Source organism: Sebastes fasciatus, chromosome 3, assembly GCF_043250625.1.
Source record: "Sebastes fasciatus isolate fSebFas1 chromosome 3, fSebFas1.pri, whole genome shotgun sequence".
Classification (NCBI taxonomy): Eukaryota; Metazoa; Chordata; class Actinopteri; order Perciformes; family Sebastidae; genus Sebastes; species Sebastes fasciatus.
In genome coordinates this window covers 33819037-33842690 of record NC_133797.1, presented here as the reverse complement: position 1 = coordinate 33842690, position 23654 = coordinate 33819037, and the positions used below count along the sequence as shown (strand labels likewise).

The 23654-nt window shown below is 38.5% G+C and overlaps 2 protein-coding genes across 2 annotated transcripts; both read left to right on the top strand.

Annotated features, from left to right (window-relative positions):
- The first annotated feature begins 707 nt into the window (after nt 1-707).
- Nucleotides 708-5620, top strand: LOC141764852 (uncharacterized). The gene is made up of 3 exons (XM_074630502.1): nt 708-862; nt 2774-2831; nt 3160-5620. Exons 2-3 carry the CDS (start codon nt 2783-2785, stop codon nt 4278-4280), a joined length of 1170 nt encoding a protein of 389 aa, XP_074486603.1. The 5' UTR covers nt 708-862; nt 2774-2782; the 3' UTR covers nt 4281-5620.
- Nucleotides 5621-6958: 1338 nt separating this feature from the next.
- cfap52 (cilia and flagella associated protein 52) lies at nt 6959-23417 on the top strand. Its single transcript, XM_074630500.1, has 14 exons — nt 6959-7156; nt 9116-9315; nt 9916-10052; nt 10602-10730; nt 10848-10947; nt 11771-11887; nt 12292-12392; nt 12601-12771; nt 14492-14640; nt 14821-14966; nt 16361-16512; nt 17523-17625; nt 22554-22665; nt 23034-23417. Exons 1-14 carry the CDS (start codon nt 7096-7098, stop codon nt 23213-23215), a joined length of 1860 nt encoding a protein of 619 aa, XP_074486601.1. The 5' UTR covers nt 6959-7095; the 3' UTR covers nt 23216-23417.
- Nucleotides 23418-23654: the final 237 nt, after the last annotated feature.

Here is a 23654-nt window from a genome sequence, read left to right as displayed (position 1 = left end):
CCTATCTTCTCATCATTCTAACACCACAGCACACAAAGCAAGTACATGGACAGCATGAACGGTGAAATGAATGAATGAATGAATGAAAGACTTTATTTCGAACATAAAATAAATAAAAACAGATACAAAATAATAACAAACAAAACAAGAGTAATTGTGTCCGAAAAGGAGTAGGTAGAAGTAAAACTTATATGTCCCTACCCCTTTCTCACTTCTCCTCTAATAACTCATATATCATAGAATAATAGAATTATAATATAATATATAAACTATCCCAGATTTATTTACATCCCAAATTAAATATATGAACAGCATCCCAAGTTTATTTACAACCCACAAATCCATCCGGAGTTAAAAAGTAGAATAAACCAACCCTAAACACAACCCTTATCACAACTCTTCCTCAACCATATACCTCCCAAAAACATTGATTTATATTTGTATAATAAAACAGTAATCAATAACAACTGCAATTTATAGATAAAGTCTATACACATAAATTAAAATTTAACAACCAAAATATTCATAATGTACATAATTGATCCCACTTATTCTATAGGGGAGACATTACATGTTCATGGAAGTTATTTACAACCCACAAGTCACATTTTGTGGGTTTTTATGTAGAAAAATAAATAAGATTCAAAAACACAGCAAAGCTAAGGAGGAACCCCGAATTTACGAGGGGCATGTGAAGGCATCATGCCAGTGTGAGCATCAGCTCCACCACAATGCTACAGCTTCTATAGCGAGCTGCAGCTACTAGCAGCTAGCGTTGTCTTTAAATGTGAAGTAGGTTCAAGTTAAAACGCTGCGAGGGGAAAAGATGTGACAGCCTTCGGTTTTAAGGATTATTAGAGAGGTGGGACTCAATCTTATATCCCCTGCTGCATCTTATAACGCCTTTGTTATGCTAGCTAACGCGACAACAACGTTAGCTTCAGCTAAGTGAGCTAATAGCTAATGTTACCTGCATGTGTTTCCCACATAAACAATCAGACACTCTCATCTACTTTAAAGCAATAAAATAGTTTATGTGTTAACCTTTAAACTGTCTATCATGACACTGAGTCATGCTAAATGATCGTAACGTTTGTTGCCCTGCAAACTACTGTATTTACATTTACCAGATCAAAACCATACTGTGTTTTTAAACCAGTATTTCTACTCTCTTCTAATCTGAGGTGCATTTTATCTCAAGTATTACATTTACATCGTTTAGCGTTGTTTCTTCTCTTATTCCCTCCATCCTCCTCTAATCTCCTCTAAGTAACACGTTGCTGATGTGCAGCCTGATCCCTCAAAAGTCAGCTATATAAATACCTAATGTTTCCCCTTTTTTTAACCTGCATGTGTTTCCCATATAAACCATCAGCCACTCTCCTTTTTAAAGCAATGAAATAGTTTATGTGTTAACCTTTAAACATTTTCTCTATCATGACACTGGGTCATGCTAAATGATCGTAACGTGTGTTGCCCTGCCTTCTGTATTTACATTTACCAGATCAACACCATACTGTGTTTTTGAATGAGCATTTCCACTATTACATTTTCATCTTTTAGCTATATTTCGTGTCTTATTCCCTCCATCCTCCTCTACTAGAATAAGTAGTGCAGCCTGATCCCTCAAAAGTCAGCACTATAAATATCTGTTTGGTAGATCATCATCATATTAATAGTTTCTATCTCAGCAGGCGATGGTGCTATGCAAATACCCAACAATAGGGCCTTTGTGAGTGCTTAACCATGCTTCAGAGGTGCTGGGTATCTGTTAAAGAAGGCCACCCTGGTGACAGGAATACACATGTGCATCTGCTCATACCTGGTTTGATCTCCATATTCCTCTCATTAATTAAACAAATAACTTCCAAATAGGGCTGGCTGATCATCCAGCACACCATATTTCTGGTGGTCAGCTAGCAGTAAGCATAGAGTCTAATATTGTGAATAGCAAAGCTATGTGTTAATGGTAAAACTCACCACTTGATCCAAATAACTGAACATAGCCATGCAAAACATACTGCAGTGTAACAGGACCTTGTTGAAATAGTCCTAAACATGTTATTTCTCTTGCTTTCATCACATTTTCATGTATTTTACACATCTACATCATGACACCAGCTCTTTGGGTCTTTGGACATTAATGTGTTGAACTGTAAGTTATGATCTCTCAAGTGAAATATACAATTTTGCATTGCTACTAAACAGATAAAATATGATTCCACCATAAGGAAATATTTGTAATTCAGTGTGCAACTTGTAAATCTTATACTAGCTATTTTTATACCCTTTCAATTCATTATGCATTAGATCTAGACTGATATATCAGCTGATATTAGCTCACTGCAAATATATTGTATATTTTGTATGCAGTACAAAAATGCCAAACTAGGTTTGTGGTCATTTATAAAGTATCACTATTACATAGTTTGTCCACCAGAGAGCATTGACAAGTTGATTTATTGAATAGTAAAATGTCTTGCTCAGTGTGCATCTTGGTCACAATAAAATAAAATAAAATCGTAGGGATTTGTATCAAGATTGTTTGTTTATGTTGTGTGTTTGTGTTAGAAAAATACATGCCATTGGCCAATATATCATTATCACATTTTTCAAATTCCCAAATTAGTTTCAGCCTCAAAAATCCAGTATCGGTCGGGCTATATATATTATACATATCTTAAAAGACTTAACACTGAATCACTGCTCTGCTATACTAATGTATTTTTCCAATTTCTCTGTTTGTGTCTGTTCTTGTGTTGTGTGTAATTAGGCTGCAGTCATGGGCCCAGACGCTGCATCTGTCCCTAAAACAGAATCGTCAGAGGAGAGTAAGTGTTGATGCTTATTTGTATTTTCAATTTCTTTTGGGTCAACACTCGAGGAACAAATCAGTTATCTGATGCACTAGATTGAAACTCGTTATAAAAGTCTTACATTGCAGAAGATTGAATTCCCATTTGGTTAAGTTTGTAAAGGTGTTTTGTCAGAATGGACTCTTTTCCCCTTCTGAAATCTATCACAGACATCCCCACACCTCACTTGTGTTTCCTCTGTGTGTTCAGTTTATTTGAATCATTATGTCATATTAGTCAGGAATAAAAGGTCATCATTGTAATCAAAGTATTCAGGATATTGTTTGATGTGATTGTTCCTCAGGTCCCGGAGAAGTCGTTGTGAAGGTGATCTCAGAATCAGATTCCAATGATGCTTCAAACGTCACTGAGCCCGAGAACTCCAAACAGTCAGAGAGCAACATATCAGACAAGTGTTACCCTTGCTCCATCTGTGGCAAGGCGTTTGACAGACCGTCAAAGCTGGAGAGGCATAAACCTGTACACTCGAGGAAGCCCAAGACCCTTCATCAGTGTGAGCACTGTGACAAGAGTTTCACACAACAAGAGAAGTTGATCCGACACCAGAATTGCCACAGTCGGACTAACAAGCACCCCTGTCCTGACTGTGGGAAAGTGTTCAACAGGCCTTCAAAGTTAGAGAGACACAAGCGCACCCACTCAAAGAAACCGAAGGTGGCTCATCAGTGTTCATACTGCATGAAGACGTTCAGCAAGCTTAACAAACTCGTCCGTCACAAGCGAATGCACACCGGGGAGAAGCCTTTCACCTGCTCAGTCTGCGGAAAAGGATTCTCCGAGTCCGGTCACTGCAAAGCACACGAAAAGACGCACGAGGAGCAGCCGGAAAAACCTCACTGCTGCGCAGACTGCGGGATGTGTTTCTTCAAGGCCTCGGAGCTCCGTCGGCACTTCCGCTCCCACACGGGAGAGAAACCTTTTAGATGCACCCTGTGCGAGAGCTGCTTCTCCCGCTCGGAAGGACTTAAAAGACACATGAGGAGCCACACGGGGGAAAGACCGTACAAATGCATTGTCTGCGCAAAAGGATTTTATTCTCGTCAGGATTTGAATATTCACGGGTTGACCCACTCGGGAGAGAAGCCACATCTTTGCCCCGTGTGTGGTAAAGGCTTCTCGCAGCTGGGCAACATGAAAGAACATGAGCAAAATGTTCATATTAAGTCAGAGAAATACATTTGCAACGAATGTGGGGCAACGTTCACACGGTACAAGTCACTGACGAAACATCAGCGGACACACACAGGAGAGAGACCCTATCTGTGCCTCACCTGCGGTCGCAGGTTTTCATGGAGCCATTCTCTTAGCAGACACCGGAGGACACACGCGCACAGACAGATGTCTATGGACAAATCCAAAGACAAGTTAAGTTTTGAAGGACCCTCTGAGAATCCTAGCAGTTGAAAATAGAAGTGAAATCCTTATAGATGGTCATTTCATTGTCAAGCTATCTTCCTGGAGCCACAGTCAAGCTAAAATTGACTAATTTGTAGTAATTTGTAGAACATTGAGAACTAACTTTGAGGCTTTGTGAAGATTCATCTCGCTGCTTGCTTTATTTGTCCACAAAATATCAGTTAGAAATTCTCAGTACAGTGCTCCAGATTAGCTTTTTTTTTTATTACAATATTTGTATTGATCCAAGTTGTGTTCTCTTAATTGGGTGAAGACAGATCATGTGGCCATTTAAGTGCACTGCTGAATGTAGTGAAGCTCTGTTTACATCTTCCTTTATGACAGATATGGACTTGCCTTTAGATAGTGTGGACAAAATATCTCATATCATGGTATGAATTCCTGTTTGTTATTAACCAAAAGATATGTCACAACCAAAGTAGAGTTGCCCTGCCACAAACACGACACTCTTACTTGACATGCAACCAAATGGATACTAGGTACAATATTGAAGAAGTCTCTGTAACTGTATGAATAACAGATGTGTCAGACTGAAGTCTTGACTAAATCTGAATAAATGTCTGCTTTCCAATAGTGATTAACTTAATCTGATGTAATCTGCTACCTCACTTAAACAGTACCATAGAAGGCACACAAACATTAACCAGCACAATATTAGTGCATGGTCCAGTCCATACCAGTAGCTCAGTGATTTTCTTAAATCATACTTTATTTTTAAATTTGGTTCAAAATTACAATTAAATGCCAAAAAATTAAACATTTTTTGTACTCTTATATCATTTTCTTTATTATATAATTACACCTTCACAGAATGGTTGATGCCATGCTGAATCACAACAGAAACATGCTGTTACATTATCCTCTATGCAGGCATTTTACCTCTCACCACTAATGTGAAACACCTGCTGTGAGATCACGGATGGCAGTGTGGTCAGAAGTGCTTCAATGTTGAACAGTGGTTTGAACTGTAGACTAACAGCAGCAGTTTCTCTCTGGTTTGAGCTGTGTAAAATAAAAATGACTTTAAAAGTTTTTTTTCAGTTTTACTTTAATATGAATCACATATATATTGTGTAGTGATGTAATCCATTGATTTTCTTTGTGATACTATCTACATATGTGGTACCTTACTGTCAATAAACTGATACCTTACATTGTGCTGTAGGTCACTGCAAAGTAACAACACAATGGGCCCACTACACTCTTAAATACATATTCAATTAATGTGCTCAAATGTATTTTTAGTTGTGCTGACAAGGATGTGAGTTGAACCTCTGGAAAGCTATTATAGAAAATATAGCCACCAATAAACTGTTTTTTTCATATAACTGATGTTGCAGTTGGAGAATTTCTTTTATTATTATTATTATTGTGGATGACGTCTGTTGTTGTGTACCAAACAATACTTCTATTTTCCATCTAGATTTGTCCCCTAACATCAGCTAATTTGCGATAAATTTTCCCCTAGGTATACCTATTTACCTATTTATTATTTGTGAAACTACCCTTTTAAGGTAACGTTTAAAGGTCCCATATTGTAAAAAGTGAGATTTTCATGTCTTTTATATTATAAAGCAGGTTTAAGTGCTTTATAAATACTGTTAAACTATCAAAACGCTCAATATACGGAGAAATACACACAGCCCGTATTCAGAAATTGTGCGTTTGAAACAAGCCGTTAGGATTTCTGTCAATTTGTGATGTCACAAATATACAATATTTAGACCATTACACGGTTTTAAATGCAAAACATTCTAAATGTGTCCCTGTTTACTTCCTGTTGCAGTGTATGTAAATAACATCAGCTGACAGTAAGTAAACATGGACCCAAACTGTTGCCTAGCAACGCAATTCCGTTGCAATTCCATTGAAATGCACTAAAATTGAGTGTTTCAGACAGAGGGTGAATACAGGTTTATTCAGGCAGACACTATGAGGAAAATAATGTGTTTTTTTTAACATTACAGCACATAAACATGTTCTATTAGAAACATGTACCCCGATGTCCCCCGAGCCGTTAAACTGTACAACGCCTTTCTAGGGAGGGGGTGTGGGGGGACAAAGGAGGACCGTCTGCAGGACAGATAATAATGCACACATTGCACTTTCATAGACTAAGCTACTGGAGTTACTCTGCACTATAATCATTTTTAACAGTCTCTTCTGCACTATATTCACTTTTTTAATAGTCCTGTATCACAGCTGTTACCCTGCACTATATTCAGTTTTAACAGTTTTCTTCATCTCCTTGTATTTTTATATTTTGTACTTTGCACTACTAACTTTTTTACTGCCTTTTTACTGACATGTTTTGCACTATGGAACTGTGATGCTGGAAACTTGAATTTCCCTCGGGATCAATAAAGTTACTATCTATCTATCTATCTATCTATCTATCTATCTATCTATCTATCTATCTATCTATGTATCTATCTATCTATCTATATCTATCTATATCTATCTATCTATCTATCTATCTATCTATCTATCTATCTATTTATCTATCTATCTATCTATCTATCCATCTATCTATCTATCTATGAACCTGAAAATGAGCACCATATGGGACCTTTAACATTTCCGAGAGCACTTGAAGGCAACACGGACGTTTCACCGACCAATGACAGCGGCCAATAGAAACCTCCCAGCTGTTGCTAGGTAACGGTTTGTTTGGTGTCAGGCCTGTTTGAGAAAACAACAGTAGTTTTTCTGGAGAAATTTTAATTTCTTGGTGAAAAGTAGGCATATCTTAACACTTTACAGGAGAAAGAGATAATATATAATATATATAGTTTGTTCAGCCATGGCTCTTGAAGCTCAGGGCGTACCTCAACTGGAACTGGAGGCTGTTATTGGATTCAACGGTGAGTTTTACTGCAGTTAAAGTTGCTTAACAGGGTTTAATTTAAGATAACTAGCATTAACACTATGGTTACCACAAATCAAACTTCAAGGAATACAACTTGCTGAGCTAGCATGCTTCTTTTTTTTATATAATATTTTTATTTGGTTTTCTTATTTTCACAAACACAATAAGAATAAGAATAATAAAAACAACAACAACAAACAAACAAACACTGGTACAGCTCAGATCAACAACAAACAAACAAACACTGGTACAGCTCAGATCAACAACAAACAAACAAACACTGGTACAGCTCAGATCAACAACAAACAAACAAACACTGGTACAGCTCAGATCAACAACAAACAAACAAACACTGGTACAGCTCAGATCAGAATATATATATAGGAGGTCATATGAAATAGTCCATAGTGTAGGCAAGTCACAGGATATATGAGTTCATGTTCAGGAGACTCCTTGTGAGATAATGTGAGAGATCAATATAATGCAGATAGGGCTGCCTAATATTGTAGAACTGATCTACTTTGGCATGTAGAATATTTGTGAGATATTCCAAAGGGACCATCTCAAGTATGACTTTTCGCCAGCCTTGGACAGAGGGTTTCTTATCACTGATCCACTGTAGTAATATATTTTTTCTAGCAGCAAATGTAAGAATGTTATATAACCTTTTGTTGGATGTAGTAGTTATAACTACTAAGCTAGCATGCTAGTCAGCACACATGAAACACCAGTTATTGTGATGTTAGTGGATTTACATTTTGTGTTATTTTAAAGGATAAAATGTTTTTCTAACTATCTTAAGCTATAGAAAGACCCTACAGTATAGGCTACTTGGTTGGATTTAAACTGGGAAAGGTTGCACATTATATATATATATATATTTTGCTTCTATAGTTACCATATACCAATTACTTCCTTTATTATTATACTGTATATTATTTGTAAATACACTATTATTTTTATTCTTATTTTATTATTTTTTGCTACTTAACTTACTGTTTTTTCTTAATGGAGCTTCCCAGCAAAAAGTATTTCACATGATTGTACTTGTATAACCGGTGTGACAGTAAACATCTTGAATCTTGAATCTTGAATCTTCTCAGTTCTGTCTGCTCATCTTCCTTTTCATCACAAACAGTTGTGACCTTATTGTACCTGTAATATAAAATGAGGCAAATATGTGACAGAACACAAACAAAACTAAAATGTTAAACAACAAAAATGGATCAATATTGGATCAATCAATGGATCAATCAATATTTGTTACTTTTGGATTCAAACTGGGAAAGGTTGCACATTCTCTCTCTCTCTCTCTCTCTCTCTCTCTATATATATATATATATATATATATATATATTATAGTATGCAACTTCTACTGCTCCCATATATATATATATATATATATATATATATATATACAGTATATATTGCTTCTATAGTTACCATATACCAATTACTTCCTTTATTATTATACTGTATATTATTTGTAAATACACTCTTATTTTTATTTTTATTTTATTATTATTTTTTGCTACTTAACTTACTGTTTTTTTAATGGAGCTTCCCTGCAAAAAGTATTTCACACGATTGTACTTGAATAACCGGTGTGGCAATCAACATCTTGAATCTTGAATCTTCTCAATTCTGTCTGCTCATCTTCCTTTTCATCACAAACAGTTGTGACCCCACTGTACCTGTAATATAAAATGAGGCAAATATGTGACAGTAAACAAACAAAACTGAAATGTTAAACAACATAAATGTATTTCAATATTTTTTTTATTTAAAGATACATTCAGAAAACTGTAAAAGAAAAGTAAAAGATAGGTACAGTGGGGTCACATTTTCTGAGGACAGCTATCAGAAATAGTGACCTATTATGTGTTGCTGCTGCTAGCTCTCTGCTGTCACAGATTTCGGTGTAACAGCTGTACGCTGCATTTTGTCTCATCAGGGCATGTGTTTTCTGGCCTGAGCGTCCATCCGGACAGAGAGCATCTGATCTACCCTCTGGGATGCTCAGTTATACTGAAGAGAATCAAAGATGGCAAGCAGGAGTTCCTGCATGGGCACACAAACAATGTATCCTGTATTTCAGTGTCCAAAAGTGGATCATATATTGCTTCTGGACAGGTGAACTTTATGGGCTTTAAGGTATGTTGCTATACATTTTCTTTATCTAAAGTTTCTGATATGGTTAGCTCAACTATAAATCCCCGATACTAGTAAACTAGTACTTACCTGTTTAATTTGTCTCCCCTTTTGATGAGTGGTACATAAGGAAGCAGTCATTGTTTTATTTTGCTTTAGACATATGTGGGCTTGAATCTATTTATAGTAAGGAATGGCAAAACAAATGTGTCATTTTCACATGTAACATTTTGAATATGGACTCATGACTTCTTTATGCTTTCTGTCCCAACTGCGCGTAAAGAAATTGGAAAAAAGGCTTTTGTGTATTCTGCACCCTCGGCATGGAATATGTTCTCAGTGATTTGGTCTTATTAAATCCAAAATGGAAGAATTTGAAGCGATTCCTTAAGATGTAAATGTTTTTAAATTTACCTGGCTAAGTTTTTTACATTTGCTTGTCTCCCTTTGTGTTTTCTGTCTGTAACTGTGTTTTTGTGCTGCTGCCTGTCTTGGCCAGGTCACAATTGAAAAAGAGATTCTTAATCTCACTGGGTTTCACCTGGTAAAATAAAGGTTAAATAAATAAAATAAAAATATAAAAATATATATATATTTTCCTAGGCTATGATTATCATCTGGGACTATGCACAGCGAACAACCTATGCCCAGCTGCAGCTCCACCAGGCAAAGGTAGAGGCACTGGCCTTCTCTCCCAACGACAAGTACCTGGTGTCCCTTGGAGGTCAGGATGATGGCAGGTAAACATCAGGTTTTGGGTGGTGCCGTCCAGAGTAAATTGTGCTCCCTCCTCCCAAATAACCAGATTGTGTCGCACAGGAACGAGAAAAAGAGGCAGCTGAAATGCAGGATAATAGTTTAAAAAAAATTCATGATACGCTCTGCACTCTTTCTAGATTTAAATGTTATTTACAGTATCTGACCGTAACAACAAGATTTCAATGACAAGGTTTTTATGAGAGTAAACACAATGCCATTGCCATACACAAACTTTTTATTTGATAACCAATCTCACCAGGGTAAGGCATACAACATTTTATCATGTGACACTCAGAATAGTTTACTGCACTGGCCATCTTTATACAAATTTCGACACTTCTCTGTGTGCATTATCACAGTTTGTAACACTTGATAAATACAGTACTTCGGTGAAAATAAGGGAGAAGAAAATTCTCTATTTTACTGAAAAATTAATAGAATATCCACACCTTAGCAGTATGCAAATTCACTCAACTGTACATATTCTCTATTTGTTTAGCGTGTATGGGGTGTTTTCTGTGTGTTTTCAGCATAGTGTTGTGGAATATTGAGACCAAGCAGGCCATCTGTGGGAACGCAGCTTCCGCGCATAGTGCCGGTCATTGCCTCTCGGTGCGGTTTGTAAACACAAACGACAATACCTTTGTTTCTGCTGGAAGGTGAGTGAACACTGTCTACTGGCATTCTGTAAACCAAGTGTCAGACTATTGCAACTAGTCACATTCTTATTATTCTTTGAGTATTTTAATATAATTGGTGGGTTTTTTTTTGGGCAGCGGAACATTGCAAGTCTGGGAGCTGGACCTCCCCAACAGGAAGATCAGGCCCACAGAGTGTCAGCTAGGCAAGCTGAAGAGGACTGTGAAATGTATAGAGGTAAGAGGCCATGAGAGTCTTTCATTCAGTCTTTCATTCATTTTGAGGTCCATCTGAGTTTTGCAAAATGACTATTGCCTAGTGCTGTCAAAGTTAACGCGATAATAACACGTTAATGCAAATTTCTTTTAACGCCACTAATTTATTAAACGCATTAACGCAATCAATCTTCCAGAGATTGTACAGGGCTCACATGAAACTATAAAAACCTAAGGAATCCATTGGTACCAACCATGTCATACTAGCAAGTCGGGAAGGAGTCTAAATAACGTTCCAAACTTGCTCTAAATTTTTGCAAGGAAAAACTGGCGTGGCCATTTTCAAAGGGGTCCCTTGACCTTTGACCTCAAGATATGTGAATGAAAATTGGTTGTATGGGTACCCACGAGTCTCCATATTTGTCAGTGTTTTGTGTTGTTAATTGATTTCCAGTAATAAATATATACATGCATTTGCACAAAGCAAACATATTTGCCCACTCCCATGTTGATAAGAGTATTAAATACTTGACAAATCTCCCTTTAAGGTACATTTTGAACAGATCCAAAATGTGTGATTCATTTGCGATTAATCACGATTAATCATGGACAATCATGCAATTAATCGCGATTAAATATTTTAAACGATTGACAGCCCTGCTATTGCCACAAGTCAGTAAATGATTGGTGGCTCAGGGGCAGTAGATGCATTTGGGGAGCAAACAATCTATGAACATGGCAAGCAATTTAATATGGTATTCTGTGATTTTCAATTGTCCAAATATGCATGGTACACCAGACACAGTGATGTTAGATAGTGTTGACTTGTTTATGTCATTACACAGATCCAAGAGGACGATGAATTCATTTTCTGTGGCACCACCAGTGGAGACATAATGAAAATCAACCTGAAGTCGCGGCTTCTGAGTGACTGTGGTCCAGTTAAAGCTAAATACAGCCTGGTAGGTCGGCGCTAATTTGTCTCTGTGAAGGTTATTTCAGCCGCTTTCTGCCTAATAGACAGGACTCCTGCTGCGTTTAAAGAGCTGATTGAACTGTGTTCCTGATGGAATGCTACTCTGGAAATAAATGCAAGGGCTCCTGTAATGTCATGTATTTCATTTGATCTGCGACTTATTTCTTTTATCGTTATGTACTTTCTTGTCATTCCTGTTTGTGGGTATGTTCCTTTCCTACTAGTATCCCAAGTATTCTATTTTTCAAGTGTGGGGGCTTTCAGCTTATACTTCCTGGAACTAATGCAGGCAGCTCTGCAATATTCACCAGGTCTTTCTAGCTATATGTTTAACCAGTATCAAAGAACTAGGAATTTGACTATCTCAGTGCTCATGCCTTTTCTGTGCAGGGTGTCAATGTCCTAAGGATACTGAGGTCTGGGGACCTGCTTGTAGGCTCTGGATCTGGCACCTTCAATCTGTGTTCCAGGACTAACTTCAAATCTCTTAAGTGAGTCCAACAACTGTGTCATTTGAATCACCCCCATTAAACAATACTTACATTTTGTAATAATACATGGTGTGTAAGGTTCACAGCATTAGAACAGTACGCAGTTAAAACATCACTGATCTAGGGTACCTCTATAATGTAAAGAGTTTTACTGTGTTTATTTTACAATGCTCATTATCAGCTCTTTTTCCCTCTTCTCCCACATTAGGAGTGTCCAGCTGGAGAAGGGGGTGACCTCCATTGCTATAAGAGGAGAGGGCCAGCAGTTCTATGTTGGGACGGAGGCCGCTCAGATGTACCGCTTCAGTTACGACAACTTCCAAGCTGAGCTCATTTCCACCAGCCACAGCAGTGCTGTCAAGGACGTAGCCATACCTTTGTAAGTGGCACACACAGACAGTTCAGGGAGAAAGAGTCAAAGTCCCACCAGAGAGAATAACATGGCAAAAGGCCTTTTACAGTTTTTGAATTTGGCAAGAAATATACTGTATATCCTAAATGAATTTCAGAGAAATACAACTCCATCATGCTACAAAAGAATCCCTCTGTCCTAACAGCGTGACAAGATAGAGGTATTTATGATGCACTGTTTAAAAGCAGTCACGTTTATGACTACATTTTGGAGAATAATATTCTGTTAATTTCAAATAAACAAGAAACTGAGAAACACACGTATGAAACAGTGTTGGGGCAGCTGTCTTTTCAGACTGTTTGAGGTTGTATTAGTAAGGATTTAAATAATTTGTCTGTCACTATGGCTATCAAAGTTAACGCGATAATAATGGGTTGATGTTAATTTGTTTTAACGCCACTAATTTCTTTAATGCATTAATGTAAATTGCATTTTTTAGGTTGTATTGGGCTCAGTTTTAAAGCTAGAGTAAAAATACTGGTATCATATGAAACTAGAAAACCCAAGAAGGAGGCTAAATAACGCTCCAAACTTATGCTAAAGTTTGGCAAGGAAAAACTGGCATGGCCATTTTCAAAGGGGTCCCTTGACCTCTGACCTCAAGATATGTGAATGAAAATGGGTTCTATGGGTACCCACGAGTCTCCCCTTTACAGACATGCCCACTTTATGATAATCACGTGCAGTTTGGGGCAAGTCATGGTCAAGTCAGCAAACTGACAAACTGACAGCTGTTGTTGCCTGTTGGGCTGCAGTTTGCCAATGTTATGATTTGAGCATCTTTTTTTATGCTAAATGCAGTACCTGTGAGGGTTTCTGGACTATATTTGTCATTGTTTTGTGTTGTTAATTGATTTCCAATAATAAATATATACATACATTTGCATAAAGCAAGCATATTTGCCCACTCCTATGTTGATAATAGTATTAAATACTTGACAAATCTCCCTTTAAGGTACATTTTGAACAGATAAAAAATGTGCGATAAATTTGGACAATCATGCAATTAATCGCAATTGAATATTTTAATTGATTTCCAGCCCTAGTTGTCACATTCATCCAACAAAAACAATAGTGCTTCCCGGTGTTTTCCAAAGCTTGACACAAGACTAAGGCGGTACTTACAAGCAGGCAACAGCACACCATAAAGTGTTGCTCACCTTCACTTGGTGTCACCATTTCAATAACAACAGTTGTATTTCCATCAGCGAGTCAGCATATTATAACGCCTGGTATGCTCCCTGTGCTCTTCACAATCACAGATTTCCTCTTGTACCAAAAGTATTACAAATACAAGACAAATAGTATGCTCTGTGTCATCCATTAGTGCAACAAGTACATGTGATTATTCCTAAACCTCTAGTGTGAATAGTTGTATGTCAGCTTAAACCCCATTAATCTCTCATAATGCACAACTTCAGTACAACATTGTGCTCACTAGAGGGTGACATACGCTTGCCTCATTCATGTCGGTTTGAGTTTGGAAAAACAGTATTGGTTTCAGGTATAAACACCTGGTTAATGAATCCAACTTCATCGTGTCATAATCATATGGATACTTGGTTAAACCTAAGGTTAATACCGGTATGCCTTTAACTCAATTAGCACTATTTCATAACAGATGGTCATACCCACATTCACTCAACTATAATTCCACATATTCCTCTTTTTGTTGTTGTTTTTTTAGTGGAACATCCGTATTATTTGCAACCTGCTCTGAGGAGGACATCAGGCTGTGGCACATAGACAAGCCCAAAGAGCTGCTGCGCATCACCGTACCAAACATGACCTGCAATTCCCTGGACTTCATGTTGGACGGACATAGCATCATCAGTGGTGGGAACCAGGACATTGGAGCTTATTACTACAGAGAATATTCACTTTTTGTTTCTTAGTATGAGCTATAGTTCAGTTATAATTATATCCGTTCCTCAACACCTGCAACACTTTTTCCTCCACACACACTGAATCAAATGAATCTTCTTGATGTTCAAAATTCATTTCACTCTCTTCTAGCATGGAACGATGGTAAGATTCGCGTGTTTGGGCCAGAAAGTGGCCGGCTCATGCTCATCATTCACAATGCACACAAAATGGGTGTGACAGCCATCGCTGGCACCAGAGACTGCAAGAGGATCGTCAGTGGAGGTGGAGAGGGGCAGGTCAGTAGACATAACAGTGACAAACCTCTAACAAAGAATTGTTTAAAAAAATACTATAATGTTCAGTGTGATGAAAACCCAAGGCAACACATTGAAATTCTCCACAAGCACCGCGATCATGTTGCATTTTAGAATTGCAGTGCCCACTAATTCCTCCTGGCAGCAACTGTCTGCTAGCAGACACCATGTGTAGTAAATGAACAACAGGTGGTTGCACAACGCACCGTTTTCTGTACACATGTTTTTAATTAAGAAGCCATATGCTTAAAAATTAAATGATTTTGCAGCTTAGTTTTTTGCAGGTGCCACAGCTATGTCTAGACTTCTCTAAAGGAGCTGTTTGTGCATTCCTGTTATTTATTGTGGGATTCCTCCTCAATCTGATGAAACTGATTTAAGGGTAGAAATGTGTTCATCCGAAGAGAAGTCTTCAAATTTAAATCTGTTAGAAAAAAAAGTCTGTTAGAAAATGGGAAGCTGTGAATTATTGAGGAGCATTTAAGTTAAGATGCTTGCATGCAAATGGTCACATGGCCATTAGACATCCATTATACAGATCCAAGACTATAGACTGCTGCAGGGATGATGTATTTTTGTAGGCCAACCAGGAAGTAAGCATCACCTTGGGTTCACTCAATAAAAAGGGTTTTGGACTATTGCAGAAAATAAGCTCTGTGGCAAACACATGTTTATGATACTTACACGTTTTGTTCAGAAAGATAATCTCTACAAATTAACACCACTTATAGGATTTTTTAGGCATAAATGCAATCACCAGAAGCAAAAAGATAATGTTACACAGCTATAAACGAACTACACCACGGTCACATGACTTTACTTCACCACCACTAACCTAGAGACGGACTAGAGTTTGTCGTGAGGATGTTTTGTCTCATTTAGCCATAAAAGCTTCAAAATTCACAAGTGGGATATTTACAGACGTATTTTATGCTGTAGAACAAACGATTAAAATCTCTCAAGCTTGTCTTGACCACAGACCTTATTTCAGGCATCTAACTAAAAACTCATTCAAAATACCCATTGACTTCGAGACGAGTGAGCCAGAAGTGCTAAAATGCTAACTCATTTCCAGGTTTTAAGGCCTCATTCCTACAGCACTCTATACTGTACACACCCTGCAAATACAATTCAACATTTTATGTGTTTGAGCACTGTGGCATACAGTATGATTACCGTTTGGTAGATTTAAAGAGAAAAAAAAGGCATACTGTTGAAGACCTTTTTTCAAAGCATTGATCTTTGTATGCATAGTTGTGCAACTGCATCACAAATCATTGAAACAAAGTCGAGAGAGTATTTTAATCAAGTGTCATGTCTGATGAAAAAAAGGGATCTACTGTGAGGTTGAATGAGTTTGGGTTTACCTGTTGCAGGTCAATGTCTGGGAGCTGCTGCCACATAGCCATCGGCTGCTCGGGACCATGAAAGAGCACAAAGCCACCGTCACTTGTATCAAAATCAAGGGTGACGACAAAGAGTGTCTCACTGCCGGCGCTGATGGCGCCTGCATCATCTGGGACATAGTGTGAGTAGCCTGCACACCCACACACAAGAACAACACACACATCTCACATATACAGTATGTATCCTCTTTATACCTTTGTTCTTGTATAGTTAGTGCATAAAATACTAACATTTTGCTTTTAGTAGTAAAAATCGTAATGGATTTATTCTCATTTTTACCCCACAAACTTGTGGATTCCTGAAAATCAACTAGGTCTATTTTGCTTAAAGCAGTCTAGTTGAAAAAACAAGTGGAAAGGTGTGTAATCACATTATCCAGTTAAAAAATAAAAAAATACTATACATAATTGTTATTGATATACATAGCCACCAAAGAGAAAATGACAGAAAATAGAGAGTGCTGCTTTCAGGTCTGTGTTGCAATGAGAGAGAAATGCTGAAGCTGTTCATCGGTGTCTGGCTGGTACAGTAGGAATAAAAAGAAATCCTGTGCATTCTTTATGAAGAAATCTTAAAATCCTTTAATCTGTGGGGCTTCTCCCGTGAGGAGAATAAAACCTTTAAAAACTCCGACGGTGGTCGTGTTTTTTCACCGTCTATCCTCTTCAATGAACAAGTCTGTGTGGATTAAAGGCTTCCAGACTGTATGCATCAAGAGTAGCATAGATTCCCTTTTTTTGTATTATTACTAACAAGCTGATGTTGAAAAGAATATTGGTCAGACAAGAGCCTTAATAAATCTAGATTGGCACCCTGTCCAGCCACATACATCATGTTTGTGTCCACAGAGGAAGTTCTGCAGCCTGCACAATTGTTAACAGTTTTTTGTACGTGTAACTATTAGGGCTTTGAATCGATTCAAATATTGAATCGCGGCTTGTGTTTAGTTGTTTGCCTGGAAAATGAAATGTGTTTTTATCACATTAAAGTGCATTTGGCAGCTCCTGATGTGAGAGCACTTTCACCACATGTGATTTTTCTAAACCACTGCTATACTGGTGAAAGTCAGCCTTCTCTCTCCTCTCTCTCTTTTTTCATCTTCTGCTCCATCTTCTGCATTTCCTGCTGTAGGCGGTTTGTGAGTCTTCAAATGGTGCTTGCCAACACCCTGTTCCGGACGGTGTGCTACCACCCAGAGGAGTACCAGATCATTACCAGTGGCAGTGACAGAAAGGTGTGTTTTGGGACCGTCAGTGGTGGAAGTATTCAGATCCTTTACTTAAAGGTCCAGTGTGTAGGATTTTGGGGGGGATCTATTAGCAGAAATGTTTTCATTATAATCACCTGAAACTAAGAATTGTTGTGGTATCGGACAAACCAAACACTGGCTCTAGCGAGGGCCTTTGGTGTTTTTACGTTACCTAAAGGCCACCGTAGTTCTCTGACACGCTTGGAAAGGGAGGAGTGAGTGGAGGGGTATTCAGTTGGTTGCAATCTGCAACCACACCGCTAGATGCCACTAAATCCTGCATACTAATGGTGCCTTCAAATGAAACTTGTGAGCTTGTGTTTACATCATGGGAAGTCGTGTACACAATATTCTTGGCGTACAAGTGGTAAAGTTGTGAGAACATCGCTGCTAAGCAACGGCAATATTAACGTTATTGTCGGTGTCTAGAAGCCACAGAGGCTAACAATTTAGCAATCTAGCAAGTGGGTAATGCAGTAAATGCAAAGGCATAATGACAGAGGAAAAATATGAGGCCGTCGGGAATATTAACATTTTCCTCAGACTTATTACAAAATCACAACTGACAACTCACAAAACTTGAACTCAGAGCTTTCAGAAACTTTCCACTTACGAAGTCTTGAACATACTCCACTCCAAGTTTTAGAGTCCTGCACTCAAAACCTTACTTCAGTAAAAGTATTTCAGCAACATATCATTTTAAATAGTTAATTTAGTTTGAGAAGTTGGAGAATTTTCTCAACTTATAAAGTTTTTCTTCAGTTTATCAGAAATATTCAAATTCAATATCACCAACTTTGGATATACAGTACATGTTCTTCAGTGAACAGAAAGGGTATGAAAAATTGCAATCTGTAAAATAACTTGAGCTGTCAGACAAACGTAGCGGAGTCAAAATTGAGATGTAGTAGAGTATAAAGTTGCATAAAATGGAAATACTGAAGTAAAGTATAAGTACCTCTAATTGGTACAGAAGTACAGTGCTTGAGTAAAAGTACTTAGTTACATTCTGCAACAGTACACAGGATACATTTGAAGGCAATTCCAGAAGGCAGTTTTTTATTACTATTTCCTTAATTTCCATCCCAATCAGTATATCCCATCACTGTGGTCTCTCAGAAATCTGTCCATGTATCTGTATGATACGATTTGTTTTGGTTGGTTTTATGCACTGGCCTGTAAGAGTGGGTTAGCAAAGAATTCCCAACTCAGCAGTCATGCCTCATGGGAAATTTTTTTTAATGATTGTAATGATTGAAAATCCCTCGGGGTACAAAGAGACTGGCACTCACACAGCCATAATCTAGATGTCTCATTATGCTGTTATTGTCATTATAATCTCCACTCTGTGTGCATGAGAGAAAAGCCTGCCGCTGTGGTAAGATCAGCAGAGAGGAGCACAGTGAAGACACACACACTTGCATGTCCATAGATTAGTTTGAAAAGCTTGCTATTTGTTTCTCAGCTGAACATAATTAAGCTGTTGTGTTGGCTGCTCGTCACTGTGACAAAAACACTCTGAGTCATTTTGATTAACTCGCCACCACTTATTTACATAAGGTCAGGAGTTCACAGTGGCAGAATGAAATGCTCCTTCCCTTGATTGTGCACTTCATCCACACCCCTTGAACCCGGCTGCGCACTAGACCCGTGTTGTTGCCTCCCCTGCATGCTGAGAGGTGAGGACAAGTTGTGCTGATTAACACAGCGCTGTGGATGTGCTGAGTGAGCAGAGAGAGAGAGAGAGTGAGAAGGAGGGATTCAGGGAAGGGGAGGGATGAGAGAGGGGAGCGCTGTGGCGTTCGTGCCTTCCTGCGGATGTGCCTGTGCCGCCCAAGTGCCAGCCAGATCCACCATCTGCTCGTCCCAGGACACAGGCGCTCTGTCTGGGAGAACAAATAGCAACGCTCTGCTCTCTCTCCTCTCCTCACTCCAACCCTTCATCACATCCCAGCATGCCTCTATGAGAAAAATCACAGAAAGGACAACCAATAGAACCGAGAGAAGGTATGAAGAGTAAGACATTGGCCAAGAGGAAAAATAGACAAGGGGAGCGGAGGGTCAAGGAGAGGTTGTATTGATGAGGCATGTTTTGATGCTGCATTTAGTGGAGACAATATGGTGCTATCTCTAGTTGAAAGCAGGTTTATTATTGTATTGTGTCCAGTTAATGTTGCTGTGTTTTGCTAATGGGAGGATGTAGCCTTGACGACTGACATAATTCAAATGCAATAGTACTCTTGCAGCACAATATGAACTGGGAATGTCGCTTTTACATGATGTTACTATGAGGCATCATTTGTGTCCAATCGATAACGTTCTTGAAAGACTTGAGATACATAAAGAAGCAATTAGTTGAGAATGAATAACATGTTATTAACAAAATAACCTACAATACATTATCATTTTGTGTGGCTCATTTTGAATGCATATTTTAAAGGATCCATTGGCATAAGGACTTAAAGCTGCAGTAGGTAGAATTGGAGTAAAATATGATTTAAAAAAGTCATTTCTATAAAACTAACAGACAGTATAGTGCATGAGACAGGTGAATTATAAAAAAAATCATGTGCCTCTGTGTCTTCCGGTGTTATTATTGAATTTTTGCCCAGTGATGCCACAAACATTCTGCCTACTGCAGGTTTAATGATGCTAATCTTGTCTGTAGCTGAGGCGACTGTACTCTGGTTGTGAAGTTGGGTCTTTCCTGGTTACTATTGGTAACGCTCACCTTGAGCGTTATCAATAGTAGGCCTGGCATTTCAGACTTGCCCTCGCTTGCTGCATGTAATTAATTTCTTGGTGGTCCACGTTGTGGCTATGGGCCAGTTTCCCAGGCTGAGGTGGAGGGAGCACAGATGGGCCAAGACAACTCACACAGGTGGGAGCCTCTAATAAGCTGCTGAAATGAGATAATGAAGTGAAGGAGAGGTCGTGACTGTGGCAAGGAGGAAGATGACATGAGGGAGATAAAGGAGTGTTACAGTAACTTTGGTCATACAGTATACAGAAAGTTGTACATATTAATATTATTTTGATCTCTCATTAGCGGTATTTTCAGAGGTACTGCTTTGTTTGCTAAGATGTTGCTCTCATGTTACATTAGAAACACCTCAGCTGAATGAATTTACATATTCTGCACAGCTGTAAGCCTTACACTGTGATGTGATACCGAGTTAAATAAGGATGCATTTCAGAACTTTGTATTTGGAGTTTATAATGAACCATTTTCCACTCCGGTTGTGGCTGTGTTTTCCTTAATTATGTTTTGTTAGTTATTCTGTAGGAATATTAATATCAGCAATCTGTAGCAGAGAAATCCTGCACTGTGCTTGGCAGGCCCCCACAGAAATGTTCCTGTGGCTTGTAAGGGCAGCTTATTGCTTTGAGAATCACTCTGCAGTTCTGAAACTATAAATAAGATTCTTCTTTTTTTTTCCCGAGCCTTTTGTTCCTCTTTCATTCCATAATAACCAACAGTATTTGATATGTCTGTGTGAGATTACATTTCCCCTCCTATAATGCATTACAGGCATGGTCTTGTGCAGAGAAATGAAATCCTATCTCAGAGGCTATTCTTATAAATGTTGGACTTATTCCGTGCAGCTGAACTTTCCAGCTAACCTGTGTAACGCTGCGTAGGATTTAATTTAATTTAGTCAAGTAGTGAACTTCTGTGTAGCATTACAGTCAGGATGCATGCAGTTTTTCAGTAATTAGATCTTTATATTTGATGTGTAGTGCTTTTAACACTTGATTGACTTTGAAGTGCGATCCGTTCAGCCTTACTAACTTTGAAATGGCTCCTGGACTTTTAAACACGCATAGGGACTGAGATCAGCACGAAGGTGAGCCACTAAATCTTCTATTAGAAACTCATTCATACAGGACGACTCAGAAGACTGATTTTTTAATGATCAAATCCATCCGGCCCTTCATTTACGGTGCTTAACTGGCCATATAAATAACAAGAAAAGAACCCTTGTTGTCGCGTGGTACTGTGATGTTTCTGCCGCCTGCGCTATAAATAACTTCGGCTAACAATTGCCTGTTGTGAGACTTGATACTTTGACAGCTATAAAGCTCGAGGGATGATTAAATCTCATTTAGATCAGCAAACATGGTTTCAATTGGTGTGTGTGTGTATGCGTGTGGTTGATAGAATCTCACCATAGACCTACTCATTTCCATACAGAGTACAAATAATAAAGCAGTAAAGGTGGTCCGAGGTCACATATTGCATATTACCATAATAGGAAATAATTCTGTATATGGTGACGTAACGGAAGACTAGCACATCTGCAAAGAGATGCTGTCACCTGCATCATCTGTATAGTGAGCCAAAAGTCTGTCAGCAACAACTGCAGCAACAAGATCAGAAGGTTATGTGTTATTTATAATGCCCGCTTGAAAGAAAAGAGACTCCACAATATAAGTGTATAATATACTTGGAAAGAGAGAGAACTGGTTGCTCTGTATTCAACCGTAAAGGCAAAACGTGTCGTGTGCTCTTGGAAAATGGGGGAAAAAATCAGGATGGACAGGAAGGCAATCCAGGCACTCCAAAAAACTAAAACAAGCAGCAACGAGGAAGGAAATACTGTATATTAAAAAGCCTTTATTGTAGTGGCTAAATCATTAAAAAAGCCAACATGTTTCAACCACTGTAGGTCTTCGTCAGGGCATTCAACAAAGACCTACTGTGGTCGAAACATATTGGCTTTTTTAATGATTTAGCCACTACAATAAAGGCTTTTTATTAAATTTCCTTCCTCGTTGCCGCTTGTTTTCGTTTTTTGGAGTGCCTGGATTGCCTTCTTGTACAATACTTGCTCACTCTCCCTCCCTCTTGGACACTGAGTCTTCCATAAACAATGCCGATGATGGTGTAAATGTGTTAACTTCTTTCTCAGGTTGCCTACTGGGACGTGTATGACGGATCTGCCATCAGAGAACTAGAGGGATCGCAGTCTGGGGCCATCAATGGCATGCACATCTCAGAGGACGGCAAACACTTTGTGACAGGTACGGTCCATCACACGTCTGCTGCTTGTTCTATTGTTGCTGCTGTGCTCCTTTTTTTTGTGATTTTCCTTTCAATATATAATTCAACCGACAATAAATGAGTCTAAATCTGCAAAAATCTAAATCTAAATCTCTTGGGTACATGAGCACTCAATATATACAGATAGTCATCATTTTACCCTTGCATTGCGCATTGTGTTGATCCTGGCATTCTTGTGTTATTTTTGTGTTTTTTACTCTCAAATATAGTCGAGTGTGTTCTCATCTCTTCGTTGGAGCCTTCGTTTTCATCTCTTCTGACACTACAATGCATGCTCCGCTCAAACTTCTCTCAGGTTACTGACATGTTTTTCACCTGTTCATGACAGGTGGAGATGACAAACTGGTGAAGGTGTGGGACTACATGGAAGGTGCAGTAACCCACATAGGAATCGCTCACAGCGGCAGCATCACCTGCGTCAAGGTCTGCTCCAACAACCGCACCTTAATCAGCACCAGCGCCGATGGAGCCATTCTCCGATGGAAGTTCCCTCACCCCTCTTCCTCTTAATGTGATAAGTGGAGTGCTGGACTCTACATGTAGAAGCAACCGAACCTTTTAATCCAGTAACACCACACTCATCCTCAAGATATTCTCCTTTAGTCTTTCCTTTTAGCAAATATTCCTATGAGAGTCCAACAATCTTGTATTAAAAATTGCAGAATAGGTTCAGACCAAAGGAAATAAATGTGATTTTGTTAAGCATCAATAACTTTGTTAGGTTGTTTCCTTTTCCAGTAGAGAAAGGATTATATATCCTGCATAAAGAAGTGAAAAAGATTACACTTCCTGAGCAGTGTATAGTCACTTAAGTGGTAATCCCCCACAGGAGCTGAATATAGGTGGGAATTCACAGAGCGACACTTTACATGAATTTAAAATTACACTTCAAGGCACAAGAACTTATTCTTCACATCAAAGTGTCTGCATTATGCTTCTTTAGACTTCT

What these genes read in the sequence shown, in the direction of transcription:
- LOC141764852 (XM_074630502.1), top strand. Translation starts at nt 2,783, where the DNA reads ATGGGCCCAGACGCTGCATCTGTCCCTAAAACAGAATCGTCAGAGGAG. An exon ending in AACAGAATCGTCAGAGGAGA is followed by an intron (nt 2,832 to 3,159) that starts GTAAGTGTTGAT and finishes ATTGTTCCTCAG; the next exon opens with GTCCCGGAGAAGTCGTTGTG.
- cfap52 (XM_074630500.1), top strand. Translation starts at nt 7,096, where the DNA reads ATGGCTCTTGAAGCTCAGGGCGTACCTCAACTGGAACTGGAGGCTGTT. An exon ending in TGAACTTTATGGGCTTTAAG is followed by an intron (nt 9,316 to 9,915) that starts GTATGTTGCTAT and finishes ATATTTTCCTAG; the next exon opens with GCTATGATTATCATCTGGGA. An exon ending in CGGCAAACACTTTGTGACAG is followed by an intron (nt 22,666 to 23,033) that starts GTACGGTCCATC and finishes TGTTCATGACAG; the next exon opens with GTGGAGATGACAAACTGGTG.